This window comes from Podarcis vaucheri, assembly GCF_965113315.1.
Source record: "Podarcis vaucheri genome assembly, chromosome: 2".
Classification (NCBI taxonomy): domain Eukaryota; kingdom Metazoa; phylum Chordata; class Lepidosauria; order Squamata; family Lacertidae; genus Podarcis; species Podarcis vaucheri.
In genome coordinates, this window is record NC_138760.1 from 79,166,294 (window position 1) to 79,193,505 (window position 27,212).

General features: G+C 45.5%; 1 protein-coding gene across 1 annotated transcript in view; it reads left to right on the plus strand.

The window, feature by feature from the left end:
* The first annotated feature begins 15,707 nt into the window (after positions 1 to 15,707).
* The window catches only part of SEMA3G (semaphorin 3G), an 82,348-nt gene continuing 70,843 nt past the window's right edge, over positions 15,708 to 27,212 (plus strand). Inside the window, exon 1 of the mRNA XM_082214509.1 lies at positions 15,708 to 16,207. Coding sequence (XP_082070635.1) covers positions 16,090 to 16,207 — 118 coding nt within the window. The 5' untranslated portion in view covers positions 15,708 to 16,089. The remainder of the gene's footprint in view (positions 16,208 to 27,212) is intronic.

Sequence of the window (27,212 nt, forward strand, 5' to 3'; positions counted from 1 at the left end):
TTTCCCAAACTTTGCTCTCCAGCTGTTTTTGAACTACAAGTCCCATCATCCCTGAGCACTGGTCCTGCTAGCCAGGGATGATGAGAGTTGTTGTCCAAAAACAGCTGGAGACCCAAGTCTGGGAAACCCTGGGCTAAATGGAGAGAGGATTACAGTTTCTTGGATTCTCCTAACTGCTACAGTATGGATTGATTGTGCTTATAACTCGCCATTCACAAAATAGTCCTAAACATGAACCTCAGGTAAGTACCAGGAACTCCTGTCAGGAACTGTATGAAAGTTGGTTTCCTTTTATTTATTTCTAATTCTATTTATTAACAGATATAAATGTTAGTTGTAGTATGCAAGATTTTCAAATAGGTGACTCAGGATGTCTTGAACTGGCAGTCTCTGAGATTGGCTTTTTTTCTTTTTTAGCAAGAGTCAAACAGATTAAAAAGTTATTAAAAACAAACTTCATTGTGAGTTCCTCAGTGCAATCAACAATTGATCTCATGTTGCATGTTAACAGCTGTATAGTAAACGGAAAACAAGATATGGTTTTGTGTAAGAGCATCAAGCCTCACTTTGCTATAAATGAACTGAATTGGTCTAGCATTGGGTAGTTATGAAGTAATTCCACTGCAGGGAGTTTGTGAAAGCTGACATGGTGTGGCTGCTCCACTGCTACAGCCAATTATTGTGCCAGCTGCTTACCCAAGTCTTTCCTGGCTTGTTTCTCTGACCATATTCTCCTCCACTTGGCATTCAACTGAAGTCTGCTTAGGAAAAATCTGTGTTCCGGGAAGGCTGGATAAGCATCTCTCTAGAACAGCAGTGGGGGACCTCTAACGCATAGGCTTAATAAGACCCTCCATTTGGCCCAGGAGGCCAAGCAGCACCCGCTTCTCTCACATTGACATCATATATGACACTAGATGTGGGGCAGGTAAAAGGCCTCTGTGCACAAGTTTGGTGTGAATAGGATGGGGCAGGGCTAGTGGATGTAATATCACTCTCCCACCTAGAGTTGTTGGAGAATTCAGATGCAAACAGAAATGGGAGCGGAAACTGCCCATGCTTGCTTATTTGTCCCATGTCCAGAATGGAAATAATCCAGCAAATATGACCAGTATTCACTGTTGTTGCTTTCAGTCCACAAACGGTATGTAACTGATTATGTTCAACCCTCCCTGCCTTTCCCTTGTGCTTCTTTTGCATTGAAATAAATGCAAAATGGGATGGAAGAACATAGCTAATAATGCAAATTGCATAAGTTACATTGTTTTGCCGTAGCAGACAGCAAGGGGAATAACATAGGTTTTAGTGTAAGGCAGAGGTGAAGTGTAGATGGGTTCCCACGAGGCAAGACACAGTGATAACAGCAAGAACATTTATTGAACTAACAGAACTGGACAGCCAGGGGCAAAGCGTGATTGGCTGTCCAAACTTCCAAGATGCGAATCATGACTCAGATTTTAAGGGCCAATGACAGAGGCTCAAATCCTGAAATGTTCTGTGATTGGATATCATGTATTGAATCAGAACACAGGGGCTCAGAATCCATAGTCCAGACTCAAGCTCAGGCAAACAAAGACCACTGAATACATAACACCAGACGTTTTCAAGCTTTTTGAGTCCATGGCTTCCTTGACAAATTACATTCTTTCTACAGCACTCCCATGGGGCTCAGGAGCCCAATTACCCCTTGCCTGCAGAGCTGGCAGTCTCTCACCCTTTTTCAAAAACCCTCCCTTCTGGAGTGTTCCCTCAGCCCCCTCTCCTCTCGCCTCTCTTTGGGAGTCCTCTGGGCAGCTGCAGCTGCCACCTCTGGTCTCTGAGCTGCCCCCCCCCACCCCAAAGAGAGATGCCTCCTCACACTGCCCCACAGGGGCCTGAGAAGTACCTCGTGGCCAGTGCCAGAAGACCATTTGCCTGGGGAGCTTGTAGCCAGGGCTGCTGCAACAAACAGCTGTGCAAGCCTTTGGGAGGCAGAAATGCAAGAGGGCAACAGAGGAGGGAGGGAAGGAAAGAGGGACAGAGGCCAATGTTGCCTGCGGCACCCCTGACAATCATTCAAGTCACCCCAGGGTGCCATGGCACACTGGTTGAAAACCACTGGTGTAAGGTGAACTGCAGCAGACTAGACACATTGCTGCATGTGACAAATGCAGAGTGGAACAGAAAACATCTTATATCCCTTCTACCACCCTCAATCTTTTCACTGTTTCTACAGTTTCCTCAGAGCTACTGTTGTCCTGCAGCATTCAGCACAATTTTTTGTAGAGTAGAATAATAGGATACAGGCAAAGCTGATGTCTGAAATCAGAGGCACCAGGACCTCTGTCTTTCTAGAAGCCAGACTCTCTGAGCTGGGAATTCAAATGTCTTGAATTAAAGACCAGGGAAGCAGTCTGTGGTTATTTGGTGGTGAGAGTAACCAGATTTTGGCAGGCACACCAGCTTTTTAAGAAGACATTCCAAGCACGATATTGCATTCCTGCTAGAGCACTTTGGTTAATTACTAGTGTTTTCCTCTCCCACTTCCTCAAGCTCTTAGAATTTAGACCTTTCTAAGGCCAGTTTCCTTGAGAGGAAAGAGCAGTGAAGGCTTACAACATACTTGAGAAAATCTGCACATTGTGCAGACTGAAAAGGAATGGTTGGATTCAGGCCCCAACATTCAACAAATTCAGAGCACACCAGACTCCTCCTGACAAATATTTTACTATCTGCACTCCAGAGAACTTGTTCAGAATGACTTCCCCAGACCAGGATCGCATTATCAGTGTTTGTGCCTTCCAAGAAACCCATCCATTCCAGACAGCAACTGACAAATGAGCTTCGAGGGAACATTTTTACCTTTCTGTGAAGGCAAGAAATGTAAGTGGATGGTTTTAGTCCAGTGGAAAGAATGACTCTGACATTCCTGGCCATAATTCAATAAATTATGCATTCTTACTTGGAAGTAAGTGTACCTCCAGACCAGCCTTCCTCAACCTTGTGTCCTCAGATGTTGTTGGACTACAACACCCATCACCCACTGGTTGTGCTAGCTAGGGATGATGGGTGTTGTAGTCCAACAACATCTGGGGACCCAAGGTTGAGAAGGCCGCTTCAGACTGCCACTATTTTGTGGAAGGGGCTCAAGTGCATACCTGAACTTTAAAAGGTATAGGTAAAGGTACCCCTGCCCGTATGGGCCAGTCTTGACAGACTCTAGGGTTGTGCGCCCATCTCACTCTATAGGCCGGGGGCCAGCGCTGTCCGGAGACACTTCCGGGTCACGTGGCCAGCGTGACAAAGCTGCATCTGGCGAGCCAGCGCAGCACACGGAACGCCGTTTACCTTCCCGCTCGTAAGCGGTACCTATTTATCTACTTGCACCCGGGGGTGCTTTCGAACTGCTAGGTTGGCAGGCGCTGGGACCGAGCAGCGGGAGCGCACCCCGCCGCGGGGATTCGAACCGCCGACCTTTCGATCGGCAAGCCCTAGGCGCTGAGGCTTTTACCCACAGTGCCACCCGTGTCCCCTTCACCTGAACTTTAGGTTTGCTATTAAAGCAGATTAAAGTGATCTGTGGCCCTAGCATGTGTCCACTTAAAAAAAGGTAGAACAGTGATGGGCAAATGCATAGAGAAATGTGAGGTGAACAGGTGATTAATAGATAAAACTCCCTGCAAGCAAATCAGGATGAATGCTCGTTGTCATAAAACCACCCCCCTACACAAAGCAGAATGAATGCTCAATAATACACTATGCCTTTGAAGTAAAGCACATTTTCCATCAAAGAATTTGGAGCACTGCAATTTCCCCTTCACAGAGTTACAATTCCCAGAAACCCCAAACAAACTATAGTGCTTCAAATCTATATTGAAGGTATAGTGTGTGCACAGCTGAAGTCTAACTACCACATAAACAACATGCAAGCAAATTCCATTATGTTCAACTGGATTTTCTCCTACATAAATGAACACAGGATTGTAGTCCTAGTCACACAGTCACACAGATAACTGAAGCTCGACTGATTTTCTCCATGGGACTTAGTGGTGAATAGATATTGCTGGATTGTGCTCTCTTTGTGAAGGTTTTTTTTTTGGGGGGGAGAATCCTGCTGGAGAGGGATACATATTCCTGTCCCACCCACAAAAAGGGGGCATGCGGGTTTTGAGGTTCTGCACATCATTTGTTGCAGCACCATCAGACTGATTTTTGCCTAGAATGAATTGGCTTGAGATCTCTCCCAATGCCACACTCACACATTTAATTTTTCTTTCTTTGCTTCTGTGAAGAGGAGCTTGGTTGCTTGAGCAACTCCTATCCCCCCTCCGTCCCAGAAATGCTTTAGAAGAGAAAATTAGTTTGAAAGAATGATGGCACAGGGTGCTGATGACAGGAGCCTGGTTAATTAAGGGAACCCATCAAATGCCCCAAAGGGGAGAGGGACAAAGGTCATATATTTTATATATCCCAGGAGAAATATGATCCTCCTTGGTGATGTTGTTGTGGCATGGGTCTGGGCAACCTGGATGAGGTCATATACAGCTTTATGTGAGCAGCGGAGTTCGGTGCTCAAAGCAAATGTAGGGAGGGAGGAGGATTATGTGGGATCCGCAGAGCTTGGCAAGGATTCAGATTCAGCTGGTTATTGCTAACTAATGCTGCCTTTATTAAAAGGATTTGTGGGATGAGGGTTAAGAGCTTGGCCAAGAATATGCACATAAGCTAGAATGGAAAATAAACAATTCATGGAGAGCCTAAGTTAGAAAAAAAAGTGTGAAAAAAAGGAGGTGAATGGCAGGATGTAAGAAGAGCCAGCTGAGAGCAGAATGCGAGCCAGGATATCAGGGCTGTCTCTGTGTTAGTGATACTATGTGATTGATTAAAGGGGAGACTGATCTCTTTAGGCCTGTCGGTGGCCAGTTCTGTGATCATCAGAGTCCCACAGGATGGCACGAAATGAACAGAGGGAGAATGTGAGGAAGAAACTTGAGGTGAGGGGACAGCATTGTTTAGATTAATTTAGGGCTGATAGGGGAGTTCTGGATGAGGATCATTTTTAGTATGCAAAACGTCTAAAATTTGTGACCCTAAAATTCTCACTATGCGTTAACATTCATTTAGCACCAACAATGTGCTAGATACCACACAAAACTTGGGGCCCCTTCCGTCGTAATTTTGATTGCGCATTCATGTTTCTGCACATGATGCTACCGGAGTTGCCAAACATGGTCCCACTTTCAACATTGTTTGCACTTCCAGAAGTTCTGGGGTAGTCACACTACTTCATTTCCAATCGGTTCATATCCCATAATTCCCTGCTGAAAACCTGTAATTGTTTATATCACAGTGTATCGGTTTATTTTTGTTTTGTTTTCTCCGGACAGCAGCAATCTAGTAGCATTAGGAAGCAGAGCAAACCGAAGCCGAACAAATCCACCACTAATGCGCTGTTATTGTGTCAAGAACATGTTGCAGAAGACACCCGCAACCAAACACCAGACTGGAGTGACCTATAGTGTCATGCACCCTATAAGGTAAAGGTAAAGGACCCCATGGCGGTTAAGTCCAGTCAAAGGCGATTATGGGGTGCTCATTTCGCTTTCAGGCTGAGGGACCCGGCGTTTGTCCACAGACAGCTTTCTGGGTCATGTGGCCAGCATGACTAAACCACTTCTGGTGCAACGGAACAGCGTGGCAGAAACCAGAGCGCACGGAAACATGCCAATAGCTTAACACAAAAGAAAGATGGAGGCAGAAGAGGATGGTGCTTGACAAAAGGTCTGGGGATACTGGTTTAGGTTTGGATCAATATCACCAGATAGCACAAAATACAGGGAAAAATGGCAAGACTGTGGTGGACAAAGGAACCAAACACTGGGAGAGAGAGAGATTGGAAAGGATAGTCAAGCACCTGGGGGTGAGGGGGTGAGGGATGGGGGTGTTCCAGGCATAGGGTATGTCTGTCAATCAGCAGGGGATGTAGCATTTTGGGGTGTAGACTTGACACTTCTTACTACAGCAGAGATTTTAATGGCCTAGGAGAGGGGTCTGCAACCTTTAAGACAAAAAGAGCCACTTGGACCCGTTTCCGAAGGAAAAAAAAACTGGGAGCTGCAAAATTCGTCATTATAAAAATAACTTTTTTGTCACTTTTTCATTATTTCTTTGTTTGACCCCTCAGAATTACTCCTCCTCATAGAAATAAACGTTAAATTAACAAGTTACCTTTTTGTGTATGTGTGTGTGTCTTCTTCACTCCCCTTCAAAACAGTGACCAGCGTACATGCCCCTTACAATGTAGCGGGTGGGCGGGAAGGTGACGTCGGGACAGTGCGTGACTAACGCACGCACCGCCCCCATGCGACGTCACAACCAGTACAGCGCCCGCCACATTGGGGAGTGTTGGGGCGCACAATGCGCCTCCTCCCCTTGCTAGTATCCACCCCGGAGCCGCGGCAAAGGCGTAAAAGAGCCACATGTGGCTCCGAAGCCGCGGGTTGCTGGCCCCTGGCCTAGGATCATATAGTTGGAGGTGGTCTTGTATGACATCTAGTCCAAAAGCAGGAAGAGCCTGTTACAAAATGTTCCATGCCAGAGGTTCCCAAACTTTGTTCAGCAAGCTTTGTTCTGGTGGCCCACAAAATGACCATAGATTTGTGGCTGAAGAGAGGAGGTGGGACATCCATTCCATTGATCTGAATTGTAATTGTATTGCTGCTTTTATTTTTTATATGGTATTTTAATACAATACAGTATATAATAAATAAAAGAGGCAATCAAAATAGAATAAAAAATTGTACAACATATAGCACAGCATACTACAGTTGCTACAGCCGGCAGAAAAATAATTAAGCACTTTTCAAGGGGTCTATGGTAGAGGAAAAAGTTTGGGCACCACAGTTCCATGTGATTCTGAGGGGTCAGATTGAAAGGAGTTGGCCCTTTATGTCATTTGCACATAATCATCTGCTGCAACACACTGCCCCTTAGCTATGTAAATTGGTATTGACTTGAGCAAAGGCAACTGGTGTTAAAAACAACATTCTCTTCTTTTGAAAGAGGTACATGGGTATCCCTTTGGACTGTGAAAACTCTTTTAGGTTTTAGGGTCTTTGTTTTTTATTTATTTTGTGAGCCTGCTCTTTCATTGTTGTCATTATTCATTAAATTTATATACCACCCTTCAGCCAAAGAGCTCAGGCCAGTTCACAAGATTTTAAAAAAAGAGTATTCTTCTCTGAGAAGTATTGGCATCGCTGCCACTGCATCTTTATGTGCATGTGAGACACACATAAATAGTTTCTCTTGCCCCAAGGAAGTGCCAGTAATGCATTATTTCCATTTGGCTGTTGCTAGATAATGCACCAACCTGAGAGCTTCCACAACCATAGACGTGTTTTTTATTCCCCTCTCCTCCTTCCAATATGAATGGTGGAGCTGTGGATATTGCAATGGCCTCACTGCCCCATCAAGCTCCACTGCTGTTGGACAGGGGTTTAGATTGTACTCTTAAACCCCACCCCACTCCATTGACCTGAGTAGAACTTACCACTGAGTAAATGTGCTTGAGGCAGAGACAGAAGAAACAGAATTAAGGATAAACATCAGAGTCACACGGCACAAGCTTTTGTGAACTAGGGTCCACTTCATCACATGCATGATGTGTTATCCTAAGCTGACAGGTATGTATGTGTGTGGTTGGGGAGTCTGCACGCAGTGAGGTCAGAGGGAAATGAAATGCCAAAATTACAGACCTGGACGATTATGTTAAAGTTTAAATGTATGCAGAATTGTTACAGTGGACTATTCACAAAGCAGTGTTGGAGGTAATGCAAACATTCTGGCTTTGGTAAGCTGACCTCGCTGTTTACAATTTGCCCCCAACCCCTTACAACCCTACGGATATATATACCTGTCAACTTAGGTCCTAAGTCATAGAACAACACTTCATCCATCTTAAGAAGTCGACTCTAATCCACAAAACTTTATGCTGTAATAAATGTGCTGGCTATTAAGGTGCCACAAGATTCTTTGTTGCTTTTGCTGCAGGAGACTAACACAGCTGCCCCCAAACAACAACAACAACAACAACAACAACTTGTATTTTATTGGCTGTATGCAGCCATGAGGGCCAGCGAACAGTAGAATAGCAGCATACAGATGTTGTAGATGTATAAAATTAAACATCAAGATTTATCCCACCAGATCTTGGTTAAGTACCAGCAAGATCACACAGTTGTTTTCCTCATTCACTTACTGTTTGATCTTGGCCAGGGAATATAAAGTAAAAGTTATCTGCCAGAGTCTTTACTGGGAACATTTACTAGCTATATTGGCAGACAGGAAGTTTCCTCTTTCGACTCATTTTCGTACACTTACTCCAGGACAGCCTGTTTGTGTTTATTTGACAAGTATAAATATGTTAATTATCGGACTGTTCACTGCAAAAGCATACAGCTTGCTCCTTTTCTAGAAGGCCAAGGGCTACTGGCACACACTGAAGTTGTGCAGTTGTTAACATGGCTAAGGTCTCCCCCTTTCCACAAGCTTTGATGCCTCTCTATTGCTCCTCCTGTCTGGAATACAAATCCTTTACCTCTCTCTCCTTCCTAAACTCTTCCTTGGGGATCCTGGGGCAAGCCCTGAACTAATTGAATTCAATTAGCACTCCCTCCTCTATGACATGCTGTAATTGATTGCATGCTGGACCTCCAGTATTCCCTCGCCTGGTCCTGACATCTGTTTAAAGCCTTTTCCTTCCTTTAAAGCATCTATGTCTCCTAACATCTATGTAACGCAGAACAGAGAATTCATGGTTGGCTCCTAGTGCTTGCATTAGCATCTCAAGTCATCATTTGAGACACAAGCCAAACCTTCTTTCATTTTAAAAATTACACACACACACAAAATTGCAGTTAAAATCTGACCCTTCTTGCAGGGAGTTCAGGTTGATGTAGATGGATCTTCCTTGCCCATTTCATTCTCACAGGTACCCTGTAAGGTGGCTAACCCCTTTCAACCTATGGGCCATATTTGCTCTTGGCCAATCCCTCAGGAGGTGCAAGCAATCAGAGGGTGTGGCCAAGACAAAAGTGGGTGTGGCCAAAGTGGGACAGAGAGACCAATGTTCCAATGCATGTGTGCATGCGCGTGCGCGCGCGCGCGCGCACACACACACACACACACACACACTAAGACAGAGCAAGCATTGTTCATCCCACTGCTCATCAGATGATTAATGAGATGAACAGGGGCAAGGGCAGTCCATATTCCCACCCTGGTGGAGGGTTATGTAGTGAGATTTCAGCCTCTCTGCCCAGCCTAGTACCACAAGATGAGCATTGGCTCTTCCCTACTCATCAGAGGTTTAACTGGATCTACATATTTTTTTTGTTTTATTAGGTAGGGCACTAAATTGTGTTGGTGGACTAGTGAGCTACCAGGGAAGACTTAGCTGGATGACGATGACAATGATAATAAACAAACAAACAATAATAATTTATTATTTATACCCCACCCATCTGGCTGGGTTTCTCCAGCCACTCTGGGCAGCTCCCAACAGAATGTTAAAAACACAATAAAACATCAAACATTAAAAACTTCACTAAACAGGGCTGCTTTCAGATGTCTTCTAAAAGTCAGATAGTTTTTTATTTCCTTGACATCTGATGGGAGGCATTCCACAAGGCGGGCGTCCCTACTGAGAAGGCCCTCTGCCTGGTTCCCTGCAACCTCACTTCTCGCAGTGAGGGAACCGACAGAAGGCCCTCAGAGCTAGTTCTCTGTGTCTAGGCTGAATGATAGGAGTGGAGATGCTCCTTCAGGTATACTGGGCTACTTCAGATTTACTGGATCAGGCTGGAGGGCATAGAAACCAACTCTTAGGGGCCGAGGTCCCTTTGCCGCCCCATAAAGTATTTGAGGGGGCTGCCCCCCCAAGGTTGATGGGCATTGCCATTCAAATGGTGTGTGTGTGCCATGCCATAAGATTATGTGGGCGGGGATTACCTGCTCCCCCCTCAATATTTTATTCAAGCTAGCACCCTTGCTGGAGGGTCAATGGCTCCCCACTCCTGCCATATGGTAAGTTAAAAGGTAAAGGGACCCCTGACCATTAGGTCCAGTCGTGACCGACATCTCGCTTTACTGGCCGAGGGAGCTGGCGTACAGCTTCCGGGTCATGTGGCCAGCATGACTAAGCCGCTTCTAGAGAACCACAGCAGCACACGGAAACGCCGTTTACCTTCCCTATTTATCTACTTGCACGTTGAGGTGCTTTCGAACTGCTAGGTTGGCAGGAGCAGGGACCAAGCAACGGGAGCTCACCCCATCACAGGGATTTGAACCGCCAACCTTCTGATCGGCAAGTCCTAGGCTCTGTGGTTTAACCCACAGCGCCACCCGCGTCCCTATATGGTAAGTTAGCTGAGAGCTAATGACTGCTTCAGGACACCCAGTGAGCTCTAGACTTGAGTGGGGTTATGGACCTGGATCTCCCCAGTCTTACTAATATTCTTAACCACCGCATCACACTGGTTCTCCGTATTCTTGCTGAAACTGAACTAGGGTCAAAGAGAAAATATGTCTTGGCAAAAAAAGTTTTTAATATATTCCACAATTATAAAGAGATGACCTGAACTTTTCCAACAGTTCCAAAGTCTTATTTAAAACTTTTCTTCCCTTGTCCATCCCCCCGTCCCACCAGAATAGAAAGTGCAATGGATTTCCTCAGGCAACTTTAAAACTGGCTGGCCTGTTTCTCAACATTGTTCTGGTGTAGCCCTTCTAATTTCATTCTTATTTGGAGCCTGGCAGTGCAGATGTTGGACCCATGAATGTTAACATGGGGCCCAAGTCCAAATTTTATCTTAGTACCACATGGTGTCTAATGATATTTATAGTAACTTGAAACAATGGTAAGTATTGTCTCTTTTCTCCCTCCCCCAAATGGCAGCAAAGGGCTTTGTAGATTGCAATAAATTAACCAGTCCCACTGCTATATCAGATTGGCATGTTTACTCAGAAGTAAGTCCCACTGTATTAAACAGGGTTTGCTCCTAGGAAAATGTGCATAGGTGAGCCATTTTCTCTGACAGATGGAATAAAAGAACCAGGTAGGCAAGGAGTCTTGTTCTGGGGTCACCAGATTCAATAGGGGGTCAAGATTTTTTTTGGCTATAGCAGTTATGCGACACGGACAATTTCTGGGGGTGTAGTTTCTTATGTCATTGCAGCATTAAGGCACATACCTTCCAAAATTCTTCCTTCTAAAAGAAAAACACACACAAAAACCAAAGCATTGCTAACAGCACAAAAGACCTATTCTATATTAACCCAGGCAGTTGCAGATATCCCTCAAGCTGTATGATGAATATACAGGAAACTAAGAAGTACAATGCAAGAATCCTTAGACAATTTGCACAAGTGAACAATTTGCCCCTGAACTTTCCTTGCTGTTAATGTGAATGTGTGACTACCGGTAATGCAGAACAGAGAATGCTTTAATCTGAGTGGGCATTGTGGCCATTAAAGTTTAATGCCAGCAAAAGTATTAGAAGCATATTCAATCAAACTCTCTTAAAGCCACATAGTTGAAAATGCTCTTTGTTATAACTAGACAAATAATTTCAAAGATGCACTGTGGCTCAAAAACATTTTGTATAACTCCCTGTGCTCACAAAACCAAAATGTCTCAAGACCGGAAGAAGAGCCCATCTTGGTCCAGTATCCTGTTCTCATAGCAGCCAATCAGCTGCCTATGAGAAGTCCATAAGTTAGTAGCCATCGACAGACTTATCGTCCATGAACTTATTTAAACTGCTTTCAAAGCCATCCAAGTTGATGGCCATTGGCACATCTTGTGTTAGTGATTTCCATAGTTTAAATATGCGCTGTGTGAATAAGTATGGGATGCGGGTGGCACTGTGGGTTAAACCACAGAGCCTAGGACTTGCCGATCAGAAGGTCGGCGGTTCGAATCCCCATGACGGGGTGAGCTCCCGTTGCTCGGTCCCTGCTCCTGCCAACCTAGCAGTTCAAAAGCACGTCAAAGTGCAAGTAGATAAATAGGTACTGCTCCGGTGGGAAGGTAAACGGCGTTTCCGTGTGCTGCTCTGGTTTGCCAGAAGTGGCTTAGTCCTGCTGGCCACATGACCCGGAAGCTGTACGCCAGCTCCCTTGGCCAATCAAGCGAGATGAGCGCCACAACCGCAGAGTCGGCTACGACTGGACCTAATGGTCAGGAGAGTGTGAATAAGTACCAAATATATAAAAGGATGACACATAGAGGAGGGAGAAAGGTTGTTTTCTGCTGCTCCAGAGAAGTGGACACGGAGCAATGGATGCAAACTACAAGAAAGAAGATTCCACCTAAACATTAGGAAGAACTTCCTGACAGTAAGAGCTGTTCGACAGTGGAATTTGCTGCCAAGGAGTGTGGTGGAGTCTCCTACTTTGGAGGTCTTTAAGCAGAGGCTTGACAAACATATGTCAGGAGTGCTCTGATGGTGTTTTCTGCTTGGCAGGGGGTTGGACTCGATGGCCCTTGTGGTCTCTTCCAACTCTATGATTCTATGATTCTAAGTACTTCATTCTGTCTGTCTTGACTCTTCCAACTTTCAGCTTCACTGAATGACGCCAGGTTCTATCATTATGAAAGTAGGGTGGGAAGTGTCTCTGTTCACTCTCTCTGCCACCATGAACAATTTTATACACATCTATCATTTTCAAAGGGACGCGGGTGGCGCTGTGGGTAAAAGCCTCAGTGCCTAGGGCTTGCCGATCGAAAGGTCGGCGGTTCGAATCCCCACGGCGGGGTGCGCTCCCGCTGCTCGGTCCCAGCGCCTGCCAACCTAGCAGTTCGAAAGCACCCCCGGGTGCAAGTAGATAAATAGGTACCGCTTACCAGCGGGAAGGTAAACGGCGTTCCGTGTGCTGCGCTGGCTCGCCAGATGCAGCTTTGTCACGCTGGCCACGTGACCCGGAAGTGTCTGCGGACAGCGCTGGCCCCTGGCCTCTTGAGTGAGATGGGCGCACAAACCCCAGAGTCTGTCAAGACTGGCCCGAGAGGGCAGGGGTACCTTTACCTTTACCTTTATCATTTTCAAGTTACCGGTACCTGTCATTTTTTTTCTAAACTAAAAAGAAAGCCCAAAATATTTCAGTCTTTACTTGGGGTGGAATTGTTCAGCCCCTTGACCATTTTGCTTGTCCTTTTCTGAACCTTTTCCCGCTCTACAGTATCTTTTTAAAGGGGAGGCAACCAGAACTGTATATAGCAGAGCTTTCCAAACTGTGTGTTGTGACATGTTAGTGTGTCAGCTGCAGTGTGTAGGTGTGTTGCGTGAACACTCCTGGCACTCCTACTGGGGCTGGAAAGGGGTTAGCTTAACCTCCTGTTTGCTAGTAAGACTGAATTACTGTGTTGTGAAATGATGCATGTCTAAAAAGTGTGTCACCAACATGAAAAGTTTGGAAAAGCTCTGGTATACAGTACAGTATTCCAAATGTAGTTGCATGTAGATTTGTCCAATGGCATGATGATACTGTCACTTTCATTCTCAAACCCCTTCCTAATTATTCCTAACAGGGAATTTACGTTTTTTCATTGCTGCCACACACTGGCAGCGGCGTAGCGTGAGTTGTCAGCACCCGGGGCAAGGCAAGTAATTTGCGCCCCCCCCCAAACCCCTAACCTGCCGATCTGAGGTGAGTTGCCGCTGGCGCTGCCGCCCAAACCACGCCGCTTGCCCGGAGGAGGAGGGGGGCAGAGAGGCGAAGAAAAGGCAACATGGCCCAGCAGCAGCAGCAGCGGAGGCGGGGCTGTGAGGAGGGGCTGCCTGGCGCGTCCTCCGCGGCCCTGACGCACGGGGCTGAGAGCCGCTGCCTGCCAGATGCCTTCAGCCCGGGCGCGCGCACAGCTCGCCGGCTCCACGAGACATGGGGCTCTGCTACAGCCTGCGCCGGAGGCTCTTCGGCGACTCCGGAGGCAGCGAGCGCGCCCCCCCCCCGATGTTGCGCCCGGTGCGGCTGGCCCCCCTGGCACCCCCCACGCTACGCCACTGCACACTGGGCTGACATTTTCATTGAATTGTCCATCACGGCTTCAAGATGTCTTTCCTGAACTGTCATCACCAATACTGTATGCAAGTATATTTTTGACTCCATAAGCATACATGTGAAATTGGAGATTTACTTATTTATTTTGCTCAAATGTGCATCACTTCATGCTTGTTTCTACTGAGTTGCATTTGCCATTCTAATGCTCATTAGCCTGGTTTGGAGTAATACTTTTGAGCACCTCACAGTTCCTTTTTGTTCTTACCACCCTGAACAATATGGTGACATCAGCAAACCTGGCCACCTTACAGCCTAACACTTACTGGTAAGTCCAGACCATTTACGGGCAAGGCTTCAGTTTCCTGAAGGAAGCCTTTTTGCCTCTAATGCCTTCCTTGGCACTGCTTGTTAACCACACTGGCATCCTCTTGGCCTTAGTGGTACCTTCCCTGATCTCTGGTATAACTAAAACGATTTCAATAGAAATCTCCTTTGGGAGAAAGGGTGGGATACCAATTCAATAGATGAAAGCAAATGTGGTATCTGTGCTAATAGGTAAGAAGCTCAGGGTTTCTTTGTTGTTGCTTTCCATGATCTAATGCTTTTAGAGGCTGAAGGAAATAATGAAGAAGATGCTGGAATGGAGTCTTCTGTTAGAAACCCATGCTGTTACAAAATCTTTAAGTGTCTGGGCTTGGCCAATGTCAGAAAGAGGATGATAGTCTGCATGGGCCACTGGACCTGCAGTTCATCATTTCTCCACAGTCACTTCCTTAAAAAAAAAAAATCATGTGTTCAAGGTAGTTTACACCATGCAGTTTCATCTTATGCAAAGTGGCGACTGGTGCCCATTGGGGTTGATGGGGAAGAAGGCAGTTTTGCCCCCATCCTCCTACTTGATGCTACACACATGTAAATTGCAGGCAGGTGGGGCCCGTCTGAGATGGTGGGGCAGTGCCCTATCTGCCCAAATGGACCAGCCTTCCTTGGCCAATGCATATTTACTTGGAAATAAGGCCAACTTGTGGTCAACATATGAGTCAGGCAGCCCTGGTAGTGGCTCCATGTTCTTCCATTCTGTCGCTTTGCTGTGGTGACCAGGCTGGTCAGGCTCAAAAATGGGTATCAATATGTTTTTTAAAGAGCAAGCCACTCTTAGGCATCCCATTTCTCTGCTCCTTTTTATCTGGAACAGGCGCCAGCGCCAGCTCAGGATGTGTGTAAAGTGAGATCAGTGCGAGAAACAAAAAGGAGCAGGTAACGGGGGCAGTTCAAATGGACACATCTGGCAGCAAGGAGAACCTGAGAGACACTGCTGGACTGTGTCCATTTGGCTAGAGTGGGGAATCAATATATTTATTTTTCAGATGGGGGAACGGGTGTGGGAAGTGCATTCTTTGGGATGGAAAAACCGTTGCAGGCATGGAGAGGGATGTGTGTAGTAGGGAAATATTACAGGAGATTAGATCCCCAAACCCAATTCCAGGGATCAACTCTATCCCCCTTTCGTGAGAATGGACAGCAGTAAGTCAGCGTGGAGCTACAGCAGGGAGTCATTTAACTTGGCAGTTGCTTTCCCGTCTCAGCGGAAGGAGAGAGTGGGCAGCACTGAGGTGAAATGTAACACATGCACAAATACACCCACACCCTGAGGGGTGGCTCGCTCGGTGGGGCAGCTTAGTCGCCTCAGGCGCGTGCGGCTGGCGGGAAGTCCTTGAAGGCGGGCCGCGCCTCCCTCCCGCGTCCTTCCCCCGCCTCAGCTCTCTGGGTCTCTGGCGATCGCCTTGCAGAGAAGCTGGGTGGAGCCCTGCCTGTATAAAACTTTTGCTGGAGACGCGCGGCCGGCTCGAACTCCTGAGGGCGCGTCGCGCTCGTCTAGTGTGTAGAGGGAGAAAGCGCGCGCTGCGGGAGCCGCCACTTCTAGCAGGCCGGCGGCGGCGCACTGAGGGGCGTCCCTGTCGCGACGGGAGAAGCGGGGTCAGGGTGGCAACCCCTCTGAACTGACGGGAAGAAGTGGCTGCCTCCCTGCGAGAGGCAAAGCGAGGGACCATGAAAGGTGGATACATTTTGGCTGGCCTGGCGACTTGGTGGTGGCTCATCTGCAACCCCTTTGCCAGCTGCGGCGCCACGAAGGGCAGCGTGCCTCGACTTCGCCTCTCATCTAAAGGTAAGATTATGATTATCACCTCACTCAGTAGAAAGCATCCCCCCCCTTGAAAAAAAATAATCATATTTGATGCCTGCTTTCTTTTCTTATTTAACCTCCAAATAATCTTTGGAGGTGGGACTTTAATGTTCCCATTTTACAGATGAACAATGGAGGCTGAGAAAGTGCAGCTCGAGCGAGTGGCATCCATGGGCCAGGCAGTCGAGGGAAGAGTTAGGTTTTGAACCCTGTTTTTCCAAAGAAAGCCAAGTCTGCCTCCACACCTGAAGCTTCTGTGTGTATGGGCGCTTTCAGAAGACCTGTTTCATTCATAGTGATTTGTTTGCAGGGGAATCAGGCAACATGGGTGGTTTTAAGGAGCATTCATTCTGAAATGCTTGTGGGGAGGTTAGAAGATGTTGTATCATACCTGAAAATAATGGCAGTCTGGAAGTGCTGTGTGTATGTGTGTGTATACATGTTTCCAGCTTAAGTTGGTTAACAATGAGAATGTGAACACACAACGTTGGCCAGTATCTTTCTGCTGTGTGTTGGTCCTTCACCTGTACCACAATAAGTACAGGAGAGGCTTAGAAGCACTTCTTTGTTTTCATACATGACACTAACCCAACATTTTATCCTCTAGAACATGCTAACAGCTCTCTCTGTGTGTCTCAGTAGTTCAGGCTGGGATGGTCCCATGTGCACCTTTTTTGTTTGCTGGGTACTTTATTGGCTCCCAGTTGCCACATGGAGATTCTTTGGACTGAGTTCCACATTCTTCAGAGAGGTGGCGGATGATAGAATCCATTGAAGAGCTTTGATCATGACTTATTTCCCGAGTTGAGCAAGAGAAGGTGTAAGAACAGGGATGGCGGGTGAGGGATCTTGGCATTGGGTGGGAAGCAATGCTTGGCTGGGTTGTCAAAGTGTGCAAGTGTCCTAGGGATCAAGAACAGAAAGATTGTGAGAAGGAAGTAATATAGGTGGTTGTGGAGAAATGGGGGCAAAGTTGCATACATGTCAGCATCCGTATTTTCTCCTTTGTGTGCTGTCTCTTGCTATGTATGTAGCACACATTTGAACAGATCATTTCCAGGAACACTCATTTATGAAATGCAGCACATATAACGCATGCCAAATGTACATGAAAATCCAGCAGAACTGCCAACTGAATAGGAAGGAAAAACCATCCAGCTTTGGTCTTGCGCCCTTAACAGCAGCTTGTTGCGCAGAAATCATCAGGTGAAGCTTTTTACAGCATGACGATGAACATTATCTCTTGATAATAACTGCATAAAGTAGTTATTGCTAAAGCACAGCTGCAGGAGTCAGCTAAACAATTGGAAACTCCACTGAATTCACCTGAGCAAGCCTAGGTGTAAAATTTGCTGTTGATTTTTATTTGGCTTCTCTGCCCCTTTTCGCTGTCAAAGGCTACTATAATCACTTCCAGTATTGGAGGCAATATGGTGAATACGAACTGCAGGAGCAGAGAGTGCTGTTGTGCTCATGTCCAGCTTGTGGGGTTCCCATAAGCACCAGGTAGGCCACTGTGGGAGCAGAATGCTGGCTGAGATCGGGCTTTAGTCTGATCCAGCAGGGCTTTTCTTATGTTCACTTTGCCAAAGCACATTAGGCAGTTGACTATGTACTGGTGTATTTATTAGAAGTTTGCAACATTTTCTGATGTCATTGTGTGGCTTGCTTTTCTCTGTCTCCCATTCATTTTGTGTTCTTTTGTCTTCTGTGTGATTTTTAAAAGAACTTTTTATCTGTGTTGTTTATGTTGTTTTATTGCTTTTACTGATTGAGATGTTTTGCTTTTAAATGTTGTAATGTTGAAGGGAGCTCTCCTAAAAGATTGGGTATAATTTTTTTAAAAAATGAAATGAGATGAAAATTATAATATATGGTCCCCCCCCCAAGTAGCAACCTACCACTCTTACAGAACATTAAATGCAGCTCATGGCAGGTTAAAAACTATGGGTTGCAGCCAGCTGTTAGTGCAATGTCTTCTGTTTGCACAGCAGGACTTTTTCCCCCTCTCTCTCTCCTCCTTCTTTTGCCTCCCCCAAATCCTGTTCTGGGGGTTCCCCCAATCCCCCAAAGCATATTTGGAGGGGGGAGCAGGAAGAAGATGAGAATGAGAAGAAGTCCTATTGCTCAGGCAGAATTATTTTTGCTTATGCAGCAGTGGGGAACCTATGGGCCAACTCTGACAGGGAATGGGGCAGCCCTCCCATCAATCACATGATGCCATTATAATGCAGGCTGCTTTGACAGGTGGGCCAAACTGGATCCCTTGGTGTCCAAGGTTGGCCCATGTGTCTAAGGTTTCTTACACTGTGCTAATGGGATGGCTCTGCTGGATACAGCCTGATGGTTCTGTTACTCCATCTAGCCAGTGCCTGCACCCACTTGCAGTGCCTCTTCAAGGTCTCAGCCAGGAAACAGCCCTGCTCTCTGAGAGCCTTCTGAACTGGATATGCCAGGGTCCTTTTTTATGCAAAACATGCACTCTGCTGCTGAGCTGTGAGCCCCCCCCCCTGTGCTCCCAGGAGAAAGTTGTAACAACCATAGCCTGCTTTGTTTCAGCTGTCAAGGCTCTGTTTTCTTTAGCCAGCTTGGGGGCAGGATGAACATATCTCAGAGCAGGTAGCATGAATGAGAGCAAGGGAAGATGCTCCAGGTGTTCCACATGCTTGTAAAGTTGCCCGAACTGTCTCAACCAGGGCTAGCACTTCCAAGATACAGATTGAGTTGTTTCCTGTTGCTCTCATTCTCAACTGGGGTGATTCCGGTTGAATCTGTCAGGTCTGCAGAGCTTGAACTAGTAAGCTTAGGAGTGGCTAAAGCACATACATATTTGGAATGCCTGCTCTGCAAATCTCAATTCTGTTTCCTCAGCAGTGTAATGCTATATAGGGTCGATTGCATGTTAGAAATACACTCCCCACCTAGCCATTCACTTGCCATCTCTAATCCCCCAAAAGGTTGGTTACTTTCAGATCCACACTGAACTACTGGATCCAATTCAAGTGTAAGCACACACAGCAATAAAAAGTACCTAAAATAGTGGCCCATCCTGTGTCAACCATCTTGCATGCTACAACCAATGTGGGATGCCCTGTAGGTGCTGCCACTGCTGGATGCCTCTCAGTTGGCAATTGATCTATGTCAAGTCCTCCTCTGTAGTGCTTACTCAATTGTGGAATGCATTGCCCTCCCCGATGAGGTGCATCTGTCTGCATCTTTACTAACATTCAAGAGAACTTTAAAAACCTACTTGCTTACTGAGGCATTTGATGGCTGAAATACACCGTTCTTGGAGACCCTGAGATTATTAGCTGGGAGGATATGTGATTGTTCTCAGATGTTTTAAATTTCTTTAATTTGTAAACAATTGTATTGAAGCCCTGCTGATGTGTTTTGTTGCATTACAAAGATGTGTACAAATGTGACATGAAGGCTGGCAACGTTACCACTGCCGTGTGGGAATCCCTTTCAGAAGAACACAGTTCCTGAAGACACGTTGTGCATCCATAGCAGTGGCCAGAGGAGGAATGACTGCTGGGAGGAACGCAGAGAGAAGGAGCACCATGGTGCATGTGCAGCAACACAACCAAGACGCCTTAATCTGCCCCAGCTATAACAAAACATGTCTCTCACATACCAGTCTCTACAGTCACAGTAGGTGCTGTAACCTTCCAACAGTTTGATTTCACCTCCCTAGATTCATTCCTACATTCCTCCCAAGACAGATGGTTGCTAACTTTGCAGCTCCTGGACAGGAATTCCTAGTGTTTTCTGACACCAGAAGCTTAGCAATGTTTTCACAAGAAAGAGGAAAACCCAAAGACTTGAGAACTGTAGTTTGAACAGCCCATATCACAAAGTCACTCAGCGTCAATATTATGGTTGGGAACCAAATAAGTCTTTCTTGAGAATGGAGACCTTTGTGTAAGAAGATGAGTAGGAAGAAAGTACAAAATGCAAGAATCAGGGACATACTGGTACATTTGGACTTGCATCTTAGTCAGAAGGTTTGTTCCTTTCTGCATTTATTTTGTTGGCTGGCTCCTTTGGAAGCCAGGGGTCAAATCCACATTTGATTCTCATTGGAATATGCATAGAGGTCCATGCTTGTGGGTAGTTTTGGAGTATAGCATCTCATTGAGGTATTGATAAAATGGCAGCTGCACATACTTAGACATAAAATTTCTCTTTCTGACTGGATATTCATTGCTTCAAGATCCAACTGCATGCAATATGAGAGACTGTGGTCAGCAGGCAAAGTCTCCTTAGCCTCAAATAGGCTAAAGGAAATGGAGGAAAGTCTGCCTTTAGGAGCAGCTGGGGGAATGCAGGAAACACAAAACAGAAGAGTTGGGCTTGTGCTGCCTTAGATTGAATACTCATGCAGATTTTCACCAGAGGCAGATGCGGTACTGGCTGAAGCCCAGACTGATGTATCTAATGATCTGAGAGCCTCAGGACTGGAAATGGTAAAGACTCTGAATCCTCAGTTGAGTTATTCTCTAAGTACTTTGTAGTCATGGACATTTGCCTCATCATAGAAGGGAAGTAAAATGAATCATGCTAAAAAATAATGCAAGCATTCAATTTCCGACAGTTTTTGGTTTTCTAAACTCGCTTGTCAGACAGCATCCATCTACCATAGGGGGTGTTGTAAAACAAGGAAAATATAAATCTGAAAGTGTTCAAGCAGCTCCAAGCTAGGAGAGATTGTTTGAGAACAGTCCGCATCTTGAACTGCTTGAAAAAATAAACCAACCTAAATTTGATGTTTAAGTATAGTTCCTCTTTCAACACCTCTCCAACAGTTGTCATAGTTGAATACCTATAATTTACGTTGCAGCTTATGAATGCTTGCAGAAACAATAATAGGTGCTATTACTGAAAACTGGACCGCAAATTATTTCAGCGATAATCAAGGCACTTGGACCAGTGCCTAAAAATGTGAATGAGTAGCTCAAGATAACAATGGGCACAGAATTCCAGAGGGGCAGCCATGTTTACCTGTTAACAGCAAACACACATCACACACACAAGTCTTTTGTTTAAGGTGCCACCAAGCTTATTAATGGGTAAGCAACACAACTGCAGGCTTGTACCCAAAAACTGGGCTGTGAGGGCCTGTGAGAATTCCAAGGAGGGGCGATTCCACAGCAAATAACAGAACCCACAAATATCCTGGTCTTGATTCTTGGCCTGCATTTGTTGAAAACTGGATAAAATTAAAAGCGTTGCTTTTTAGGGTCTTGAATAGGCCATGTCTGCACCTCCCTTAGCTTCTGGAATAGGAAACAGAGAGGAGGCAGCCGCAAGATACACACCAGAATGTAGGAATGGTGTGGCATAGGGAGAATCCTGCTCCCCCCCTTCATTCCACTGTGGACCCTATGTCCAAATGGCATTGTGCCCATCTGATATCTAGATCTGTGCAGATCTTAAAAAAGGAAATGTACCACTTTGGAGAAAGCAAAATTGTTCCAGCCCTTCAAAATATCCTGCGTTTGTTATTTGTTTTTTCAAGCCAAGTATTCAACTAAAGACTAATTCAAACATTACTTCAGTGGTATAGTTGGCAGCTGCCATTGTGGATCTTTCTGTGTGGCTACAGTAGATTCAAAAGTTACCATAATTCCTGGAGCCCAAACCAAAATATTTTCATGTTGACATCTAGCATGATTTCCCTCTATATTCAGTCTTCTGTTTCAGGGAGAGGAACAGTAATAACCATTAGAGATATTTTATAGAATAGCATGTGGCCTGTTCTAACCAACTGCTTTTCTCAAAAATGCAAGGCTTGGCTCACTAAAGGACCAAAAGTGTATGTTTTAAGGCTTCTCTTCAAAATCCATTCTCATTAAAATAACTTATGTTTATTAGGAAAACACCATAGAGATACAGCTGAATGAAAATATTCAACATACTAACATATGCCTGTGTAACTATTCAGCACTTTCACTGATTGTTAACAATAATCACTGTGGCAAACTCTGGAGATAAGCCATTTTTGGCTTACAACAATGGGAGCGAGGTAATGTGACCGGGTGCTTTAAAACTTAGATGCTCCCTGTCAGTAACACTTAAGAGGTCTATGTTGTAGTGTTTTCTAATATCCAGCAGCAAGGTTTCTTAATAACGTGAAAGGAAAAGCTTTGACCACTTATCCCTTAACCAGAAGATCAAAGTAAGGCTGAGGCACGTTGTAAACAAAACTGGATTTTTATTTATGCACACTCAATGAGGGTTAAAGCTTTGTGGTTACTCTTCTAAGGCACAGCACTTTGTTTCAGTCAAAATCACTTTACAGCAGAAATTAAGAGCCTTACTTAAAATGCCTACTTTAAACTTGTGCCTCCTAGAATGACCATTTGATCTACGAAGGTGGTCAAATGCCCCCAGCCCCTTCTAGAAACTTTTCCTACCCTTGAGGGAAATCATTTGGTTTGTCCTGCCCAGCAAGCCCCCATCTACCAAGGTAATTCCCTAGCCCAAACACCTTCCAAGCCTTGGCCAGGTTCTATCATTTAACTCTCTACCCCTTCCTGTTTGACAGACGTTCCACCCAGCCCTGATTGGCTTCTAGGTCTCTAGGATGATGACCCAAAGTGTGCCCACCACAATTCAAGGTTCGCCAGACATTTTGGACTTAGGGGAAAAATGTAAGAAACTGTTGTGGGCACCTCAGAATTCCCATTTTGCAAAATAAAAACTGGTGATGCTCAACAGTGCCCCCCCCCCAAAGCAAAACACTGACGTCCTCACTAAAGAAAGTAGAACGCAGAGAAAAGTAGATAACACCCCTCCAACCAACCCCCCCCCAATTTAGATTGGAGGAGGCCGGGCTCATGGAGTTTTTAGTCCTGGGTTAGCCAGTGTGGTGCTCTACAGACATTTTGGACTACAACACCCATCAACCCCAGCCAGCATGGACAATGATCACAGGTGATGGGAGGTGGAGAGGCAAAGAAATGCAAGCTATGAGCATAGGTGAACGCGCTGCTTACTGGTGGTGGTGATGGATGGTGTCACATGAATAAGAAGCAAACCTGTATGTGAAGGACATGTTAAAGCTCTGGGTTTTGGTGGCATCTTCTTGAAATGTATCTGAGCACTTCTGATCTTTTTAAGGTGCAAACATACGTGCTTAATTTCAAATGTAACAGCTACCAATTTAAGTTAGACCCAAGGCTGAGACGAGAATTCTGAAGCCATGGTAATTCACCATGGAGAGAGGCACATGTGGAGAGGGCAAGATGTACAAAGTGGGAAGCATATCCCAGACGTCTCTGGGTCATTTCTTTTCATTTCAAGTGCAGGACTGGTGTTGAGCAAGGTTAAAATGGTGCACGCACAAATCTCTCTGGAACCACAACAGGTTACAATGTATATCTGTTTCATTGCAAAGGCTACTGTCTTCTAGAGTTTTGATAAAGCATGTCTGTGTATTAAAAGAGAAACCTGTGTAGCTTATTTCCTTTATCACACTCTCATTGACCGATTACTGGATGGCCCTCTGGTTTCTGGAAGTAAGTCTAATGTTTCATGGAACCATAAATGTTATGTACTGGAGTTCTCACCCTGGGCCAGCAGGGGGATACTGTAGATCGTTCAGGTCCACATATGCAAATAAGGGATCAAAAGTGACATTCAGTGATTGGATAGTTACAGAAAATGGTTACTGTTGTGTTCTAGTGGAGCTCTATATAAGCAGGCTGGGTGAACCCTTCAGTTCTGGCCTATGAATAAACAAGAGCTGTTTGAAGAATCGCTGTGTTGTCTGATATGTTCACCCACAACTTAACAATAAACATCAAGAATATCCAGTCAAGCTGTGCATGAATTGGAGGGCGTTAGGCTTCTAGCACAAGTTCATCTGAGTGCTCAGCATTGTCTCCACTACCACACATACTGTCCCTCATGCACACTCAGAATCTCCCCCACCCCCCTGGAGCAGATTTTGAGGGTGTGCAGGAGACTGCTGGGGGAGGACTGGAAAGTTCCAATGCAGAAGTCTGTTGCGCAAGTGGAACAGCATCACTGAGTACTGTCTTGAATCTCTCCAGTGCTATGCTGTGGGGAGGCCTGTGCCAGACCCCACACTGAGCAGGAGGATGTTGAGTGGCTGTGTTTGGAGATGGTGTTGCATGGACCACTGTTTATCACATCTCACATTCAAGAAGACCTTTCCATTTTTCCTTGTTGCAAAGGAGCATGACCAAAACATCCTCGTCATCCTCCTTTGACACAGTGAGGTGTCTTGCTCACCCCTCACCCTCTCAGTTTCCTTTCCCTTGTAGTTTATTTTTAAACAGGTCGTCCTTTCATGCTGTAGTTTATTTGTTGAGTAAAAGACTCTCACGGTCAGGCTTGCAGCTCACTCCCAGCCCTAATTCTCCTGAAAGTGACACAGCAGATCTTGTGGAAGAGTGTCCAGGGTTTGCAAATGTAATCAGTACCCAGATTTCTTTTAGCTAAGCAACATGAGCCTTCTCCATAGCAACATATATGTTCTTGAGATAGCTTTAGAAATAACCTTTTCTCTATTCTGATTGTGTGGCTGGAAAGTTTCTTTCACTACCCAGGGTGGTTCTAGGGTAAAGCAAAATGTAATGTGTTCTTTGGGAAAGGGCACAGAGAAAGTTGAACAAATGATTTCTTTTTAAAGGCTTACGGTTTGCAAATAGATTGTTTCATCTAAGGAGCTGACTCGTTTTTGTCACACATTTGAGGTGGCCCATCCTTACTGCAAAATATAATTCCATGTTTACATTTTACTCTTGTCTTTGGGAGCACACAGTGCACAAAAGTTGTGATCAGGCAGCAGTGATCGAGGGAGAGAATCAGGTGTGTGCCTTGGGAATAATGCAAGAGAGCCACCAGCTGCAATGCAGGAGGCCGCCTGAGAGTAAGAGAAGCGGCAGAAAGTAGAGAATTGGCTTTCTGTATTGGAAGGCTGAGCTTGGATGGTGTAAGGAGGGATAATAAAATCCTCAAAGAGCAAGAGCTGGCTGTGTGACAATCCAGAGAGGTGCCAAGTGAGGCAAGTGTGTCAACAGCCAGGATTAACTGGAAAGAGGCAGAATCCTGTCCCGCCCTTTGGAGTTTTTTTATAGTATTTCTGGATGTTATTTTCCACTTCCTGAGACCAGCTGCATCACATAGTTTCCATCACAGTGTGTAGGTACACACAAGGAAGTAGTAAGCTTACTCTGATAAGAACAGTTACATTTGCGGGGTGGGAACTCCTTGATGTTTGTTTTGCACATGAGACACCAAGGCTACATGCTTGATTGGGAGAAGAAGAAGAAGAGTTTGGATTTGATATCCCGCCTTTCACTCCCTTTAAGGAGTCTCAAAGCGGCTAACATTCTCCTTTCCCTTCCTCCCCCACAACAAACACTCTGTGAGGTGAGTGGGGCTGAGAGACTTCAAAGAAGTGTGACTGGCCCAAGGTCACCTAGCAGCTGCATGTGGAGGAGCGGAGACATGAACCCGGTTCTCCAGATTGCGAGACTATCGCTCTTAACCACTACATCACACTGGCTTCATTGTGAGGTGTGGCTCCAGTGTGAACCCCTTTTGAGGGGGTTCCTGCTTTAAGTGAAAACCAGCTAAGCAGTCCTTGCTGTATATGCAATAGAAGGTTGAGTCTTTTCAAAAGCAAATTTCACAAGTTGGATCTGCACCAAAACCTTAGGGAGCCACCAAAGAGAAAGTGTTGCTGCGCATCTCATAATCGCTAGAGTGGGACTCTGCTAATAAAATATGCACATTATTACATGCTTATCTTGCCCTTCTGCCAAGGAGCTGAGATGCACATTTAGCTAAGTTACCCCAGGTGATGTGATTTGCACCTGTGTGTAGCCCCTCCTGGTCAGCTATCACTTCAGTCACTGCTTTCCTTGTGCAGTTTTCCCAGAGGCATTTTTTTTTTTTTAAATTTCACATTTAAAGTTGATACCAGAGCATCCATTGCTAAATTGCTTACTAAGGACATGCTGAGTGCTTAGGAGGTGCTGAGATAGACATTGCTATCTTCACTGACTGTTTTAGGATAGCCTTCCCCAACTTTGTGCCTTCCAGTTCTTTGAACTGCAACTCACAACAGCCCCTGACAGCGTGACCAATGCAATTTGGAGCCGTAGTTAAAGCATCTGGATGACAGCAGGATGGAGAAAGTTGCTCTTCGGTTCTGTTCTGTAAAGCCACTCGCTGCCAGTTGCTGTCCAGAGCCAATTTTCTCTTGTTTGAAAAGTTCCCAGGCCATGTAGATTCCAGGCTTTGCAACATTTTAAGCATTTAATGAGGAGGGCAAGCTAGGATTATGCTTTGAGTGCCTACAATTCCACACTATTCTTTTCTTGAACTTTTACCCTGCAAGAATTTCTGGGGTGGGTGCAGGCCGGTGCAATTCTTCCAGTGCTGGCAAGGCAATCTAAATGGCTACCCCCCCCCCCAATTTAGGGACTGAAATATGCTTCACGGCTGGTTGTGAATGGTCTTCTGATAAAGAATCTTAAGGCCCATTGACACTTATCTGATGCGCAGGGAAACAGCTGTTTGGGGCAGGCACTGCTGAGGCTTTTGCAGTGGAAAAGGAGAGGTGAATAGGATATTCATTTGCTTTTGCCAGACATGGAAATTTAAAAAAAGGGATTTTGAAAATTTCGCCCAGACTCTGGAAGTAACAATTTTTCTTCTCTATGTAGGATTTATTCATTTTAAATGGTTTTTATTGCTATATTAAACAGGTGACAGTCTATTAGTTAACTCAATTCTATTAGTTAACTCTGGACCACGCAGGAGTCAAGCAGGAGTCAAGCCCTTATATTCATGACATGAGAAGCTGCTGCCATCTTGTCTTCAAGTCCAGTTTCATTCATTGTTGTTGTTGCTGGTTTGTGTCTGTCTCAAGAGACAATGGAGTGTGCCTCCGAGTGTGAAGTCAAATTGCAGTGTTAGCAGCACCGAAGTGGCTTCCCCTGGTGCG